The sequence below is a fragment of the Indicator indicator genome, chromosome 18, assembly GCF_027791375.1.
Source record: "Indicator indicator isolate 239-I01 chromosome 18, UM_Iind_1.1, whole genome shotgun sequence".
In the NCBI taxonomy this organism is placed as follows: Eukaryota; Metazoa; Chordata; class Aves; order Piciformes; family Indicatoridae; genus Indicator; species Indicator indicator.
Window position 1 is genome coordinate 11,137,115 of NC_072027.1, and position 18,152 is coordinate 11,155,266.

Sequence of the window (18,152 nt, forward strand, 5' to 3'; positions counted from 1 at the left end):
AGAAGTTGCTTGGCAGGATGTTGAGCCCAGGTACTGTGCACACTTGTTCTGTAGAAAGAAATGCACATTTGGGGACAGACTTTCCAGTCAGAACTGCAGCTTTGGTGCCGTGTGGCAGAGTTCAGGGGCTGCTGTTCCTGGCACATCTCAGACCCAGGTTTGCTGTCACACTCCCTTTCAGGCCTCCGGTACTTTGGAGCTGAAGCTGCATCTGAGCTCTCCGAGCAGCACCTGAAGCCAGCCCACTCCTCGAGCTCGCTTCTGCAGCTGTGTTGAAGGTGTTGGCGTGACAGGCCTATGGGTCCTCACGCGTGTGCACAGCAAGCCCCTTGCGCAGCTGGCATTGCTTGTGTCCAGCCTTAGGGTACTGACTTTGATGCCTGCCAGGGCCGGTGGCCCGAGCACAGTGACATGCAACCGTATGCCAGTGCACAATCGCGACTAGGAGCCCCCGAGGGTGGCCGCTGCCGGGGCAGGCTGTGAGCTGAATCCGGCAGCGGTGAACAGCACAGGAAAACCTCGGCTTCTCCGCCGAGTCCCGGCTCTATCCCCGAAAGGCTGGAGAGGCGTCCCGGGAATGCGGCCGGTGCCATCACACCGCCGCAGACCCTCGGGAACCGACGGCTGTAGCGGTACGGGGCAGCGCAGAGGTACCGGCGTCCTGTCCCGCCCCGCCCCTGGGGACGCTGTTCAGCCGCCCTCGGGGCCGGGCGGGGAGGTGGCTGCTCGTGTCCCGCCCGTCGCCGGGGGCGCGCCCGGGCCCGCCGTGCACGTGGCTGTCCCACCCGGCGCTGCTCGTCCTCTGTCGCCGAAGGCCCGCCGGGACCGGGCTCTGCCAGACCGGTGGCGACAGCAAGCCCGCCTACCCGTCCGCTAAGCTCCTGCCGCCGACCCGAAGCCCAGCGGCGCCGGTGAGCGGCCCCGCCCCACTGAGAGCCGCCGTCAGCCCCGCCCCGCACGGAACCGTTCCGCGGCTCCGTCCCGCCCGTCCCGTCCCGGCGGCGCGGCGGGCATGGCGGAGGGCGGGCGGCGCGACGATGAGGAGCTGCCGGTGTACCTGGCGCGGCCCGGCACGGCGGCAGTGCCCCGGCAGAAGCGTGGCGGCCTTTTCTGCAGCGTCGAGGGCGCCTTCGAGAGCAAGACCCTGGACTTCGGTGCGCTGCGGGTCGGGCAGCGCCGCGCCCCGCCGCCTCCCGGCCCCCAGCCCAGTCCCAGTCCCGATCCCGGCCCCGGCTCCGACACCGGCGAGCCTCGCGTTACCTCCGAAGAGGAACGGCTGCCGGACGTGGCCCCCGCGGGCGACAGGGTAGGGACCGGCGCGGCGCGGACGGCGGGGAGGCTCCAGGGACCGGTGCGGGACGCGGGAATCGGGCCGGTGTTGGCGGGGCTGGCGCTGCAGGGGCCACTGACGGGCCCCCGCCGTGGTGCTGGTATGGGCTTCTCGGCTCCGGCTGTCCGCCGCGCCCGACGTTCCCGCACGGGCAGGGGCCTCGCTGCCCTCCAGTGTGCCGAGATGCCGGATGCCGACGGTTCTCCTCAGCGGAACCGCCCTCGCCCCGGTACCGGAATGGTGACTCTGAGCGGCAGCCTGTTGGACCCTGGGAACTCGAGTTGCTGCTTCTATAAGTGAAGGAATAGCTGCACCTCCCCCCAAAAAGGAAAATTTTGGAGTTGTTACTCCAAACCAGGCTGACCCTTCTCTCACCCTGACACGAATCTGAAGTGAGTGGCATCACATTGGTCTGAAAGGGGCATCACTGAAGGTATCATCAGACACAAAGTTTCTTGGCTTAAGCCAAGCTGAGAGCAGTGGTCAGAGTTGTCCCACCCTGTTTTGCAGATCCTCAGGCAGAGGCTGGGACAGTTTCCTGGTCCAGCTCTGGTGTCACCAGCCTGAGTTTGGCAGAGGGATGAGTGACTGAGTGAATAGTGTTGAGTGAATTCCTTAGTTGGGGCTGCTGCAAGGGTGTTGCTCATTCACGTGTGAGACAAGGCCACCAGCAGGCCTGTGGGTCACTGAGTTCACTTGGAGATGAACTTCTTCAGTAAATAGATATCTTAAGCACCCTGGTTTTCAAGGATCTTGTATCAGGGCCTGGAGAGGTGGTGTGGCTGCCTTGGGGTTCTGCAAGAACCTCAGCTTGTGTCCAGAGTAGAACCTCGATAAACTGCAGATGTTTGTCATCTGGAGGATTGACCTCAGTTGCAGGACCCTGGTGGGAGTAGAAGCAGTGAAGTGCAGTGACTTGGCCTGGGTTGGTTTGGGGGAAAGGATCAGGCTGTCCTTAATGCCTACTATCTTCTGTAGAAACTTCTAACTGAGCAAACCTCAAAGCTGACACAGGGTTTGGTTCCTGCTTGTGAGCTTTGCTCCTTTGCAGCCCATTTTACAGAGTCAGGAGCAAAATTGACATTATTCCAGTCAGTACAGTGTTGTCTGTGTGGTTTGAATAGCAGCTGCAGAACTGACCACTGCGCTGACTTCATGCTGCTGTTTGTTGGAAAAGAAACAGAAACTCAGAGGGGCTGTCTGCAGGCTTTGCTGCAGGCTTCTCTTTATTAGCTGTAACAAAAATTTGAAAGCCTTGTTCCCTTTTAAGGTCTTTTGTAGACACTTATCTCTGGAGTTTTGTAGCTGAGGTTTTTCTCTTCTTCATGATTTCTGCTCCTAAATTTCTTCCTCTGAGGCCTTCCACTTGATAAGCATCAGCAACCAAATTCTTTTTCTCTGCATGTCTGTCGTAAGAAGATGGGAAGCTTCATATATGTGTTCTTATGTGTTCTTGGCTAGAAGGAATCCTGTGACTTAGTACCACAACTGCTCCGTTTAGGACTGTCCTGGAGTGTGACCATCCTGATGGGAAGTAGTGCCCATCGTGCCTGCTCCACTGCAGAGTGTTTGATCATGTTGAACTCTGCAGACTCGGAGCACACAAAGGCCCTTTTGTTGAAGCAAATCAAACTTCTTTGAGTAATTTCACAGATTAAAAAACAGAGAGAGGTGAAGTCATTTACCTTTGACCAGGCAATTTGTTTGTCAGGAAAGCTGGAAGTGAGAGCCTTGCCTGTGCCCAGGGCAACAGGGTATCTCCTGATTTTTGCAGTGAACAATTGCTTGGAAGTACAACAGACCAACACACCTTTTCTTTTCTTTTTCATGGCGTTAATTACAATTAAAGCCCTAGCATTTCTGTGGGAAGACACCTGTGGTGTGAAGCTTCCTTGATGACATGTGATGTCATCTGACCTGCCAGTGGAGTACAGGCCTGGGTAAATGTTTTAACCTTGCTTTGCTTTATCGCAAAGTCTACTGAGAGGACAAAAGCTGAGCTGTGGATTTGGGCACTGTGTGCAGCCACAGTTACACTGCAGTGAGGGACAGGCTAAGGGCAATCAGGTGCCATTGTCTGTGCTTCAGCAGTGGGAACTTGAGCTTTGCCCACTGGTTAAGGAACAGGGAGATTGAGCAGTTGTTGGGGCATGGTCAGGAGTGGCTGCTGGAGGGGGCTGCTGCCTACCTACTGCTGTGGGCAGAAGGACTACTGAACTTGGCCACATCCAAAGTCCTGGCATAGGTATTACCTGAAGAACAGACGTGCTTGTTGGGTGCTCCTGCTAAAAGCAGGAAGCTGCTTTCCGTGGCACAAGGATCTGCTGCAGCAAGAGTTGTTGCAGAACACTTGAGATTTGGAGTAACAATGCTGGGGGCAGATTCTGCTCTGATCTAGACTGTTCACAGAAATTGTTTAGCAGCGGTGATTTGACTGGGTGCAGGTTTCCATCAGTAACAGCCAGTGTGGACTCTACCCTTGTGAAGCCTCCTGCAGCTTTCCTTGAGAGCTGCCGTACCCTTTGTCTCATCAAAGTGGCTTGCAACACTCACTGCACTACAGTGAAGCCAAAGAGAGTTTTTCTGTAGGTCACAGATAACAGCACTGTCTGAATTTCTGTGGTAAGTATGTTCATCAAGGGCTAGTAACATATGGGTAGGTACTGGAGAGCTGCACTGCTGGGCAGCTGCAGAGGTAACATGACTTCAAGGAGCAGGGAAGGAGCTTTACACTCTGTGCTCAGTGCCAGGGAGAAGGGTAGAGCAGAAGTCTGTGGTCACCTCTATGTAGCTGCTTGCTGCTCACATGTGCAGAGACCTTCCTGGTCAGTCATGCAGGCAGGAGCCCGTGGCTGGTCGTGCTCACCCCAGACGTTTGGGCTGGGCCTGCTGCGTGGCTCTCCAGTGCAGTCGTCATTTCCAAGGCAACTGGCTGTGGTCCCACAAACACGGGATTGCAGCCTTGCTGCAGGCTAGGGCAGCTCCATCAGCCTGCTGGCTGGGGAGGAGGAGGACTGTGAGGGAAAATACCAGGCAATGAAGGCAGGCAAAGGGTCTGTCTGCTCTAGGAGACCTGCTGGAGCCAGTCCTTGGCTTTCTGCTGGAGGCAGCAAGTGTCACATGTGCCATGTCATGCTCCGATTCAGTTTGTGATAAATCCTGGAAAGACACCAGGGCTGCCTCACATGGAGAAGGCAGCCTGAACTAACTCAATTCTTTTTCTGACTGTTGCAAAATGTGCTGTGACTCCAGCAATTGGCTTTTTTCTTTCCATTGCCAGTAATTTATAGCAGAAACTCCAAGGCAGCTGCAGTCTCTTCCTCACCAGATCGCTTGGTGTGGTGTAGGAGTTAACAGTTGTACACTGCCTTTTAACACAGTTTAAAATCTTGCATTTGTGGAAGGGATTCTGAAGCACTTTGGCAGCATTAATTCATAACCTCAGTGTCACCCTGTTCAGCAGAGCTTGGATTTGCAGTTTGCTTTTTCTTTTTCTTTTTCTTTCTCTTTTTCTTTTTTTTTTTTTAAGAGAAGGATTTGGAGTTACAATATTTTTGGTATTTCTACAAACAACAGGAACAAACCCAAGCCACTGAACTATTTTCTACAGTGCAAACACAACAGAGAAACCCATATTATAAATGATAGAGTTTGGTACTAAATACTCTGATCTTTGTTGAAAGAAGTCTCACATATCTCACTGTTTTTAAGAAATCTGATGCCTGAAGGACTACAGTAAGAGGTCAGTTTTTAGCTGTTCATGCCAGGACACAGCTTAGTGCCAGCAGTTATGCAAAACTGAAGAGTCTGATAAACCATTGCCTGTGTAAGAAGACATAGAACCTGGATATCAGGAGTTACACAGGAGGGGAAGATTTCTGAAGAAAAGAGGTTTTATGCTTGCTGCAAAGAGCCTTTGTTTTACCCAAACCTGCACCCTAAAACGGTAATAGTTTGGTTTATTGTACTACCTCGTGGCAGCAGCCTTTGGTTTTCATCTGGACACGTTCTCGGCTCTGGGTGGCCAAAGCTTTCAGCCACTGTGTGGCGTGGTGCTGCTAGAGCAGAGAGCTGTCTGCAGACCTGGGCTCTGGGGATGCCTGCCCAGCACGGCCATGAGGCACTGAGCTCAGGCAGCTGGGGCTTTGGAAGGATGCTGCAGCTGCCTTTCTGGGTGATGTGTTCTTGAAAAGCTCATGCTTTTCCCAGGAAAATATAGGTCTTTATGGAACTTTTATGCAAGAAAGAAACTGGGTTTTGCAGCCAGGTGTAAAGTAGATGGGCTGCTGGTAACTAAGTCATCCACTGATCCAGCCTGTTCTCAGCCTCTTGAACACGTCTCTTTGAAAAAGGCAGGGCACTGGGTGGGCTGACTGGGACAACTGGCAAGATGAGCATTTCTGCTGGTGCCTTCTTTTGTATCACTACCCTGGGATGTGCAGTGTTTAGAGGGATTCTGGCATGGTGATTTAGAAAGGACTTGTGTGCAAGACAAGGAGTTCTTTACTATATCTGTGATAGGGTTTAAAATGCTCCTTACCTTTCAAAATGATACCCCAAAAGCACTTCTATGTAAAATATAAAGGCAGTGATGTGTTTTTCTCCACATCTAACAACTAATGATGGATCCTAGATCTGGCACATTTCATGGGACAATGGGGCATCACCAAGCATGCCATGAAGTACACCACACACAAGATACTCTGGCAGTAGCCCAGTGCAGCAGGTAGGATGGGTGATGATTCTTTAATGCTGTATATATTTGCTGAGTTTATCAGAAAACACAGCAAGACCTGCACCTGCATTGGGAAAAGTCTGCTCTCATGAGTAGCTTCCAGAGTAGCTGAGATTGTTTCTCCCTTGACCACAGACCATCACTGGGCTCACCCAGTGGGTGCTGGGGCCTCTGTCCCTGCCAAGCTGCTGGCTTCAGTATGAGGTGCAGAAATGGAGGGCTGATGCCTGGGCATCTCTGGTCCTGGCAGAGTTGTCACTGGGAGCCTCGTGGCAGATAGCTTTCAAGCTACAGACATATTTTGGGAGCCAAATGAACTACATGAGCCATTTCTTGTGGTTCTCACAGATTTGTGTGACTTTTGAGATGCCCATTTTAGGGGACAAGGGAAAACAATGAGAAATTCTGAGAAGGAGCTAAATAATTGGAGATTTGCAAGGCAAGACTTGCTGCTCGCTCTCTCTCGGGAGAGGCTCTGTTGTGTTGGAAACTCTTCTAAGCAATTTTATGAACATAGCTGAAAGTGTCAAACACAAACTGCAGTAGGTTTGAATTTAAATGAAACGTTGTGGTTTGGCCACAGCAAAATAGTTAGCTCTGTCCAAAATAATCTTTTCTTTTCTTTTTATTCAAGATGTCAGTACCTCCAACAGGCCAGAACAACCCCAGGTCTGCCTGTCCATCGGGTAGGAGGAGTGCTTGTCTCCAAAAGGAGCCACCACCAAGGTAGATAGGTTTTTGGGGGTTTTCTTTTCCTAATGGGTGGTGTCTTGCAGCAGACAGGCAGCTGCCAGGACATGACTCTTCCACGAGGATTCGACAGAGTCCTGGGGTTGTAGCTCAGCAGCTTTTCTGTGTCACTCAGCTGCAATGCTCATCTGCTCTCCTTGCACCATGTGCCTGGTGCCTTCTACCCAGGCAGGGTGCGTGGGAGGCTCAGGGGCTCACAGGCTGCTTTTGCTTTCTGGTGGCCAGCTGCTTACAGCCTCTGCACTGGACACAGGGGTTAGGGCAGCGCAGAAGAAGCTGTGAGCTCCTGTGTGAGGGGAGGAGACCTGGAAATGATCCATCAGCTGGGCTGCTGGCACTGGAGTCTGAGCATGACCTTGGCTGGGTGGATACAGCCCAGTAGGAAAATTGTGGGGGGCTTAAAGGGATGCTCTGTGAGTTGTGTGGTGAGAGGCTGTGTTAAAAGTGACCCTGATCAGTATCACTGATGACTTGGAGGTACAGCATGTGTGCAAGTGACAGCAGTGTCGTGAACACCAGCTGGAGTAGAGTGATCCATCATGGTCTTGAGGACTTAGAGACATGAGCCAGGAATGACAAAAATAAATTAATCTCTGAAAAGTGCAAGCAAACAGACCTAGAGAAAGGCTGTAAAATGTGAATGTCATTGCAAGTGGCATCAAAACAAGGACATTTTGTCATGTGGCCCAGAAAAGTCATCTCATTTGTGTGGCCTTCTCTTCAGAGGTGATCTGGGTGAGTGCAAAGTTGGTCATTGATGGTCAGACCGACTCCCAGGGAAAGCCATGGTAGCAGCAAGCTAGAGCTGTGGTTTTTACTTCGGTCGAAAGCTTTCCCTGCACAGACCTCTTTCATCGTCGCTTCTGCGGAGAGGTGGAAGGCAGAGAAGGCTGAGAAGCAGTTGCTATGGGTGGCTGGAGGAAATGGGAGGAAGAAACAAAAACCAAACATGCCAGCAGCCTTCCTGGAGACAGGGCTGAGAGGCTGGAAAATATAGCTGGACCTTGGCTCTTTCAACTGGGCTGGGTCTCAGCTGTGGGGCACATCCAGTAGCATCTCCCCCGTGCTGCTGGGAAGAGCTGAGCTCCATTTTACAGCACATGGGTTTGGATCAGGTTCTGGCTGTTTCCGTTCAGCTGAGGAGGGAAACAGACAATGCTGAGCAGAGAGCTCAGACATTTCCAGTCCTTGCTCTGCACATTGAAGGGGGGCAGACGGGTGCCTGGATTTTACAGGCTCAGGCTGGCTTGGCTATACTCTGAGGGAATTGAGGCATTTCAGTGGAAATCCTGAGGCTCTTGTGTAGCTTAGCATGAAGTGGAAGCTGTCTGCCTTCAGGCTTGGCTTCACCCCAGAGACTGTTTTGGGGTGAGTTTCTCCTAGCCTGGATGCAGCATCTCCAGTGGTTGGGTGCTGTGCATTGCTGTTCCCATGGCAGCAGGGGTGTGACACTCAGACACCTCACTGCCCTGAGGTGGCAGCTGTTGTGAAGTCTGTGGGACATGTCCTAAGGAATGGGAATGTTAGCTTGTGCCAGAAATTCTGCATCCCCAGCTGTGGTGCCAGGGTCAGGCCTCATGAACACTGACTCTGGGTTAAAGATTGTGAGATGACAAAGCAGTCAGGCATCCTGCACTGTCTTTCCAGCAGGCAGGGACAGGGAAGGTGACAGCAGAGTCCTCAGTCAGCAGCACCCTCCAGCAGCTGCACCAGCCCTGGGTCCCAGTGGGTCCATCTCTGTGCTCTGGTGACATCCTGTGGCAGGAGTACCCATTACCAGCCTTGTGCTGCTGGCATGGGGCATCTCTGCCAGGCTGGAACTGGAGTGGGAAGCGTACATCTCCTGACTGGGGATGGAACATCTCTGGAGCACCTCTTACTTCTTCCTGCAAGCCTGGCTGTATGTTCCACTGCTTCTGCTTCTTTGCCTATGGCTGCTTTAATTTCCATCCCACTTCTGCAGTCTAGTTCCAAGCTCTTTAAACGTATGTGGTGGCAAACCTAGATCTGTGAGTTTTGCAAGCCCAATGCCACCAACCTTTTGTTCCTCTGTTTTTTTTCCCCTCTGTTTTTTACCTGATGTGATTGCTGTGGTGAGCCAGGAAGCCTCCCACTCCCCTCTGAGCTGCCCAGTTTCTCCAGCTTTTCCTGCAGCAGGTCTTGTGGTAGGACCAGGGGTTTGTGGGGAGCAGAACCCAGGGTATTGGATCAGGGGAGTGTGAAAAGGACAGGGAGTTGTTAATGCACATGGTCGGTAATGAAGCTGAGGCACACGTGCCACTCCTCTGGGCTCCCTGCATTTCCATCATGCCTTTGGAGGGAGGAACTGGAGAAAGTCAATTATCCAGGGGTGAAATGTCTCACCTGGTCACTGCCTGATGCTGCTGCTGAGCAGAGGACAAGGGCCCTGATGGTACCTGGTCCCACTGGACCAGCTGCAGTGGCTGGCAGCTGCCTCAAAGCCTTGTCCCTGTGTGGGTCACAGGGTGAAAGGAAAAGCACCTGCTGAGTCCCCCAACTCAATGGCACTTCATTGCTCTGCAGGATCAGGCTATAATTGAATTAATTGGCCTTGAAGCTGCAGTCACTCGTGTACACACATTGGCATATCCCATTTGACATGTTTGGTTTCAACCTCGTTTATTTCTGGCAAAGAGAAGAAACAGCTTCTCCCTTGCCTAGACACCTCTGTGTGCAGAGCTGTTCTGTGGGGGCTCCAGAGTGGAAGTGTGTGGGCTGCAAAGCTCCTTGTTGCCTCTGGGAGATGGTGGGAATGGTGCAAAAGCCAGTGTAGTTGTATTTCTGAGTAACAGAGCCAGTGGGCTCTCTTCCCAGTTGCTTCTAGCTCTGGCTCTCCAGTTGAGCATCAGAGACTGGGCAAGCTGGAGCCGGCACCTCTGAATAGCACAATTGTCAAATGCTTGTGAGCACTCATCACTTGTAGCTGGACTCCCACAAAGAAGGAAAGATGACCCCATGGATCTCAGTGGAAAGGGGACAAAGTGTGGAGGGAAACCTATAGCTTTGAGCCAGCAGCACCCTTCCAAAAGCGATGGTATGCACAAGTACAAGGAAAGCTTCTCTGAAGTTTCTGTGTGGCTGAAGTTCCTTTTGACAAAGTCCTTGCAACCTTCTACTCCTTGTTCACACTGTTCCTTGCCAGGCTCCTGTCACCCATTGTGGCTGTCCACAAGCACTTAGTGCCATATGATCCATGTGGTTGTTCTGGGGAGGTTCTGAGCTGTAGGAGTATTGCCACTTTTAAATTTCAAATTGACCATGCCTTTTTGAGGACGTTTTGGAGCGTGTGAGTAACACTTCTCTGCCTGTACCTGGAGGAGGTCCTATGGAAAAAAAGAATCTTTTTCCATTTTGAATGTTTTTCGGCCCAGGGCAGCATTTTTTTATAGTGTATTTGTGTGAGTGTCACATAGCAACTAGAAGGAAAGCACATCTCTTCAGAAGGGTCTGAAGTCACTGTGGTTGGCCAGCATCCGGGGGGCTGATGCAAGCTTGGGTCTTGTAGCTGTCCAACTGCTCAAGTCAGCAGCATCTGTCTGCGTGGCCATTTATCTATTACTAACTAATTAACTGCTGCTGCAGACACAGTACATGGTACCACCCAGCTCAGGGATGCTCTTAAACTTTCTGGAAAATGGGTGAGAGAAGTTTCAGGAGGTTTGGCAGTAAGGGTCAAGGGTCATTCTCATGTCCTGCCCCAGCCAGTCTAATTTCTGTAGAGACCACGGCCGGCATCGCAGTGTCGTGGCAGGAACAGAGTGGTCTTATGCCTCCTCCCCACACACTCCTTAGCTGCAGAGGCTCCAGCACAACTCTGCTCCCCTATCCTTTCCTGGCGTTTGCACACACCTCTCTGCCCACAGATCCACCAGGGAGGGGGAAGCTTCCAGAAGGCTTTCAGCCTATCTTCTGGTGACTTACTGGGGTGCACCAGCTCACCAGCAAGCAGCACAGGAGCTGGAGAAGGGAGGCAGGATGCAGGGCTCCAGTGGTTCAAGCAGCCCATGTGATTTTGCAGATTCCCTCAAAGTCCTGGCACTTCTAAGTAGGTTCTTGAGAAGCTGCTTTCACTTTAAGCTGGTGAAAGCTTTTGGGTTTAGAATAAATATGTATCCAGTAATACTTTCTAAGAGCTTCAGTGTGAGCAAACACAGAATAACAGGCTCAGTGAATGACAAAAGCTTGGGGCTGGGTTACTGAGCTCTTGAGACATTAAAGCTGGTGGTGAGGGAGGGTTGCCACAAAGTGTTGGGGGTTGTGCTGTGGAGATGGCTTTGCTCTGCAGGCAGTAGTGAGCTGAGAGCTCTTTGAGCCGCTGCACCACTGCAAACCATAGTGGGGTTCTGGTTTAGAAGGAACTGAAGGGAGGGTTGGGTGTTGATCTCCCAGATCAGATGGCTTGTTTCTCTAGCAGGAACTAGAAATCGGATTTACCCATGGAAATGTGGCTGTAGGGTTTTGGTAGTGGGGGACACACGATGAGCTGCTGCCTGGTGGCAGAATCTGTGGGAAGAGCTTGCTGATGGCATTCAGATCTCTGCACGTGATGGGAGTTGCAGCTGGCAGAGAAAGCAAGATCCAGGCCTGGCCATGACTCTGCAGGGCAGGAAACCTGCCAGCAGCATCATGGATCACGTCAGGTGGGATTGGGCAGACATGTTCTTCCCATGGTAGCACATCTCCAGCTGGCCCACTCCCAGCTATTGGTGGGGTCCCAGGCCCAGCATCAGTCAGTCTCAGCACATGCTGAGTGCTGGTAACCAGCTCCACAGTTTAAACCTCCCTGCCAGGGAAGGCTGAACAGCTGCAGACGTGCCCAGTGCTGCTGGCACTTATGGTGTTTGCATAGGACACAGGATTCCTGAGGCAGACATGCACTGCATTTACTAGTTTGTAAATGTTTCCAGTTCTTTGCTTGAGAAAGAAAGTTTGAGGTCATCCAAATGCACTCCAGCAGCACCAAAATACCTGTTCTTTTAGAAATCTCTTTCATTTTTACTAATTATGCCATGGAAAAGTTTAATTCTGCAATGAGCCCTGTCTGTGCCTGCTCCCCCAGCCGTCCTCTGCATAGGCTGGACCTGGGTGTGGGCCTGGCCCCACAGGGGCTGGTGGGAGATGCTGGGTGTGCTGCACCTCGGTGTGCTGTGAACGGTACCCAGACCCTAATACGTGCTTTACGGGGAGTGGTACTCGGTGTTCGGTACCCACTACACTGGGGCGGTGCCCACCGCCTGATAGCTGCTGCACTGGGAGCGGTGCCCTGTACCTGATAGCTGGTACACGGGGAGCGGTGCCCAGAACCCAATACCCACTGCACTGGGAGCGGTGCCCGGTGGCGGGGCGCCCCCTGGCGGCGGCGGGCGGCGCTGTGGGCGGGGCGGGGCGGGCCCGTCCGTCTCCGGTGGCGGCTGGCACGGCGGGCGCGGGCTCGGTCTCGCCTTTGTGCGGAGCCGGTGCGGAGGGCAGCACAGGCGGCAGCCGGCCGGGAGGAGCCATGTCGTACCAGGGCAAGAAGAACATCCCGCGCATCACGGTGCGTGCCGGGGCTCAGCGCCCCGCGGGGCGGGCGGGGGTCGCGGTGCAGGCGGAGAGCATGGGGCCGGGGCCGGGGCCGGGCAGTGCGGGCCGGACCGGGGCGGCGGCACGCAGACAAAGAGCGCTGCCCAGCCCGCCGCCCGCGCAGGTGGTCCGGTGCCGCCGGTGAGCTCGGGCTGGGAGGAGCCGCGCCCTAGAGGACTCGGACCCGGCGCAGTCTCTGCGGCGGCAGGCGCTCCCCAGGCACTTGCTCGAGTCCCCGAGTCCCCGCCTGGAGCAGCTCCCACAGAGCTGCCTTGCCGGGCGGTCGCGGCAACACGTCTGGGCGCACACCGACCCAGCGAGCCCGGGGCACCGGCGGGGAGCGGGTCGCGCTGCTGCCCTGCCTGCCCGTGCCGCGAGCGGCCGTTCCCGGTGCTCGGCGGGTCCCCACTGTCCCGGGGAGCGGGCGGCGGGTGCGGTCTGGCGTTCGCCCGGTGGCCGCAGGGCGTTCCCCGCGCTCGGTGCCGCCCGCGCATCCCGAGCCGTTCTCTGGTGCTGCCGCATCAGGTGCAGCAGGGGCCACACCTACCTCCGGCCCGGCCCGGCCCGGCCCCGCTCCGCGGGAGGAAAGGGGTTGGCGTGTTCTGTGTGAGGGCCCCCTGATCGGGCCCTGCTGGTGCTCTCGGTGCTCACTCCTCTCCGGGTTTCCAGGCTGGGAGCCAGCCGGTGCCTCCCCTGCTTCCCCAGAGGCAGCTGCGTGGGGCTTTCTTCTGGGAAGGCGATCGGGTCCTTTCATCTCGCTGATGCTTCTCTGCTGGCTTCCTATAGCTCTTGTCTTTCCTCCAGAGGACAGCTTTGGCCCTTGAAGAAAAAAGAAGAACAAAGGCTTGAGCTTCATTAATCTTTTTCGTGTACAGATGTGAGCAAAATGCTCTCAGAGAAGCACAAAGATCATACCCCTGTCAGGAGAAATTCCTTTGTCAGCCCAGGTTCAGTTGCTGTAATGAGCAATTTTACAGCCTCACACATCTCACCTTTTCTGTGTCCTTCAACCAACATGGTGAAAACACTGATGCTGCAGGTGGGATTTCTCCTGTTCCCTGGGGCCTTTTCTATGAGGACCTTTAATGATGTGCTTTACAAATATGCAGAGCCTGATCCTGTGGGATCCAGCAGGAATTTTTCTCACCTCAGTGGTACAAAACCTGACATACTTCTTTATTTCTCCCTATTAAATCCTTTCCTCATCCTGCTGGAGTTGAAGGGTGAGTGGTGTCTGTGTAGCTGACCTTACAGGTAGTTCTCTTCTGTCTTCTGCAGCAGAAGACACCCCTCTAGGACTCACTTGCCCAGTTCTGCAGCATTATCGAGTCCTGGATGGGTGCAGGAGATTGCTCTGGAATTCTGGTCAAATGACTCACCCGTCCTCAGCCCCTGTTTTGAGGCCCAAGGGAAGCAGTGAAGTGAAGTCAGGTGTTGTGTGGTCTTCTGTGTTTTAACAGAATGGCAGAAAGAAAACCTCAGCTATGGTGTCTCCCCTAGAACAAAGCCTTTGCTGTCCCTCTCTGCAGACTGCCCCCCCCGCCCCGGGCATTCTCTTGATTGTTTATTCCTCCTTCCTGGATATCTGCCCCAGAACCTGTTCTTGCAGGTCAGGACACAGCAACTTCTGGGGACTGTCAGAGGCCTTTAAACCATGAGTGGGGTCTGGAATGCGAGCAGAGAACTGCAGAAGCCACCAGGTGCTGGTAACTCACCTGTGAATCTCAAAACACACAGCACTGAAGTGGTGACTGAGCCTGAAGTGGAGGGAGCAATGCCTTCCTGCCATCTGTCACCCTGCAATGGGCAGAGTTGGCTTTTGTGGAGGATGTACTGGGAATTTGGATATTTTTACTTGCTGACAGATTTGTTTGAACAGTGAGATTCTGGAGATGCACAAACCCTGCCTCCTGGTTCCTGTCATACTCAGCTGTGCTACAGTTGGAATTTGTAGCTAGTTTCAGACAATAACATCTAAAACCCCACGGTTTGCCCACTCTGCAGCAATTTCTGTTATTTTCTAGAGCAGTGATTTTAGTGGAGAAGCCAGGAGCAGGAGTGAGGGGTGCGTGTGCTTGGGCAAGATAAAGTGCTGTGGGGGTGATTCCCAACCTGAGCTGGAAAAGCCAAATCCACAGCTGTGTGTGATGGGTGAGGCTGTAGCTACTGAGGGCAGATGGGGATGTGTGGGCAGATCTGTTGGTTGTGATGTGTAGAAAACACAGGGAGGAGGGAGGTTAGCTGAGCTTTTGGCTTTCTCAGAGATTCCTTCACCAGCTTGGTATGGAAGTGTTGATCTTCACTGTGCCTTCAGTTGTGCACAGTGCATCAGAGACTGGTTTGTAGGATTACTTTCCAGGTATGTGCTGATATTGAGATGCCCAGCTCAGGAGAACAGTTGCTTCAAGCCTTGTGCATCTATTGGCAGACTTTGTATTAGTTCCTTTTCTTTGGTTGTTTGGAGATCCAGTCAAAATATTTCCCCTCCTGCTGTCCATGGTATGTTTTCCTATCCCTACAGAAAGAGAGGTGGAAGACACATAGTGAAACACCTCACCCTGATTTCACAAAATAACTGTTGACAGAGCTGTTGGGTGAATCAAAATTGCCCAGTCTTTGTGCTTAGGTCACAAAAACCTTTCCTATTCCAGGCAGACTGGAGTTCCCATATTTTTTTCTTGGCATGAGCCATGCCCATCCCAGTCAACCACTCCATTACAGCCCGTGAACACAAGCTCTGTAATGTCCCTCACATCTAAAACCAGTGAGGTCTGCGTGGTGATGGTTGGTGTGTTGTGTCAGGTGAAAGTGGGGAGAAAAGCCTCAGTGACTGAGGAGACAGATTTTGGTAAGCTGGCATCTATCAGTGTGACGTTTCTCACTGTGTCCATAGAGTGGGTGTAGCTGGTGACTGCCCTTCTATCCCTGCAATTCCAGCCAGGGGTTTTTCCATGCTGTAGTGTGGTCTGTTAGTAGGGAGGAGACATCCAGCTGCTGATGAAACACCGCTTCAGTTAGTATCTTTTCTTTTACAAAGGAAAGATCAGTAAAGCCATGTGCCTGCTTTCATGCTGCCCTCTTTATGCCTGTGTGCTTTAAACAAGGTGAGCACTATTCCTGGATGGATTCATCAGCCTTTGGGAAGCTGCTTCTCCCTATCCTTCTGCAGTATCACACTGAGAAATGTTAAGAGACCTTCTGATATTTTGGAATCTCAAATAACCAGGTGATGCCAAAGAGCACCCAGAGCAGAGTGTGGGCATGAGGGAATGGGTAATGTTTTGAAAGCTTGATCCCAAATGCCAACAGGCAGAGAGACAGGGAGCGTTCAGCAAACAGGCTTCTCAGCAGGGCAGGGTGTTGGGGGCTGAGAGTGATCCTGCCAGGTTTTGGCAGAGCTGTGCTGGAGGAGATCTTCCAGGCTTGGCCTCATGTAGCAGTGCCTGTGCCCAAAGGAGTGGACACTTATGAAAGGTGCCACACTGGTGACAAGTGGGCAGTTGCTAGCTGCAAGAAGACTTGTTGAGGCACTATCAGCAGTGGAGATGAGGCTGGCAAGGCCAACAGGTCCATGCCAGCGGTCAGGTGGAGCTGCCTGCAACCACAGTCTGCATGGGAGGTGGTACCTTTCACTCCCACTGTCACTTTAGCATGCCAAACCCTTTGTGCAGAGGCTGGTCCCTGGGCACACTCACCCAGTTTTGTGATGCTTCTGCCAGGCTGGGAGGGAAGGTGCTCCCTGCAGTGTGCCCAGCTCCTGGATCAGGAGGGTTTCTCCGTCTGCTAACAATAGCTGATGACACAGTCTGACACTGGCTGGCAGGGAGAGAGGTGGGTGTGGAGACACAGAAATGAGCCCTGGCAGGAGAAACAGTGCATTTATTGTCATCTGAGGCTGCTCTGGCAGCCAGTGCTGCAGTGTTGTTGTAGAGTCAGACTTATTTCCTTGCAACTGCTCTGTTCTCTTCCTTTGGTGTTTTCATGCCTCTTGACATCTGGTTGCACTCCTGAGCAGTGCCAGAGCCTGTGGAGGTGGTGTCATTTGGATTTTACTTATTTCACTTTATATTTTCTCTTGTAGCTGGTGGATGGACGCCCATGCAGCCCTTCCCTCTCCTGCAGGCATGGGGACGTTTGGCAGCCAGGCTCTGGGCAGGCCCCGCGTCAGCGCCTGCTCCCCTCAATGAATGCCTTGTTCGTGCTCCAGCCATTATGGCCCTCACCATCTTGTGTACTAACAGAGTGAGCACTGAGCAGCCCTTCACATCTGCCATAGAATGACCGTGTGTGTTTGTGGGCAGCATATTTTCTGAGTCCATATTCACAGTTTATTCAGTAATTGTTGAGTGCTGCGGTCTCCTACCCCCATGCCACCTGTGCCTGTCTGCTTTTGCTTTCTCTTGTCCCTGGTGCAGGTTGATGCAGGCCAGCAGCACTGTGTGCTGCTGCTCTTGGACTCTGGTGAGAACCAACTCCATGGCCTTTGAGAGAGAAAGCTGGGGAGGTTTAAAGAGTATGGGGAAGACAAACAGAAGCCCAGTCATGCTATTGAATCTGGGCAGTTAGACTCTTCTGTTCTCATCATGTAGGCTAGATAAAGCCAAGGAGGATCTACCAGAGCATAGGGGTCTGGTTAGATTGGACAAATTCCACATGCTGTTGACTGAAATGTAAAACAAGACTCTTCTTCCTTGTGTTTCTAACCATGGCCTGATACTGTTGCTTGATAGTTTCTGTCTGCATTTTCTCTAGTTATGTCTCTTGTCTGAGCCTTCATGTCCCACTGTCCTCCTGCCACACGCGCTCTCTTCTGCAGCATAGCTGGAGAAGTCATGGTGCAAACTGTTGCCATTCACAGTAGGCATCCCTCCAGCCTTGATGGAATAGCAGGATTAAACAGAAACCAGGCAGGGTGGCAGCAGTCTTGTGGCTTTTTTGGGGGGTTTGTTTTTAAATTGGTTGGAAGCAGAAGTGCTGAGGTAGGGACAGGCTGAGCCCTTACCTCTGCCTCCAGAGTGGTTCCAAAGAATGTGTATCCATGTGGTGATAGGTGCTTTATATATACAAATATATATATCTAAATCTATCATAATTTGCATCTATGGGAGCCATAGTGACTGACAGGCTATAAGCACCTGGCTGTGGTCACATTTTACTCTTTTAGGGGTTTCTGAACTTAAAATTACAACATTGTTAGTGAGATGACAATTGGGTAGACACAAAGGGAAGGACAAGTGTCCTGTGCTAAGGGAGGAGGAAAAACAGTGGCTTGTCAACAGCATTTGGGTGTGCTTGGAGTCCTCAGCCCCAGAGCTCAGCATTGCTGTGTGTCTTGTTGGAGGGAGGCATGGTGCAGGCTGAGAGCTGGCCTGAAGAAAAGAGCTGCAAGTGAGAGGTGGTGATGGTCCCAAAGGTCACGAGTCAAGGCTGCTGTCTTCGTGTGCTAGTTGTGATCTGTTGGAGCCAGCTGTCTAAGCTGTGAGGGGAGGTCTGTGACCAGCAGCTTCCAGACCCCCTGCCTTAGCGTTAGCTTGGGTCTGGGGAGAAGAGATGAGCCCAGATCTGCTTGCCAGGGAGGACAGTGGGTGGAACAGAGCAGGGGAGCAGCTCAGCCATGCACTTTCCCTGGTGGGATGCTGAGCTGCTGGTCTGTGTTGAGTTGCGCTGGACAGGGAGATGAATCCCCACTGCTGGGACTGGGGTCATGGACACAGCTGTGGGCAAGGAGAGGCCAAGGCTGTGCCCCCGTGCCTG

At 52.9% G+C, this 18,152-nt stretch overlaps 1 protein-coding gene across 2 annotated transcripts in view; it reads left to right on the forward strand.

Moving 5' to 3' along the window:
* Positions 1-1,012: 1,012 nt before the first annotated feature.
* The window catches only part of DPYSL3 (dihydropyrimidinase like 3), a 32,105-nt gene continuing 14,965 nt past the window's right edge, over positions 1,013-18,152 (forward strand). The window contains exon 1 of one of the 2 annotated variants that reach the window (XM_054389308.1): positions 1,013-1,306. In XM_054389308.1, coding sequence (XP_054245283.1) covers positions 1,013-1,306 — 294 coding nt within the window. Of the gene's footprint in view, positions 1,307-12,333; positions 12,373-18,152 lie in introns of those variants that run through there. The other variant, XM_054389310.1, reaches the window with a different exon arrangement.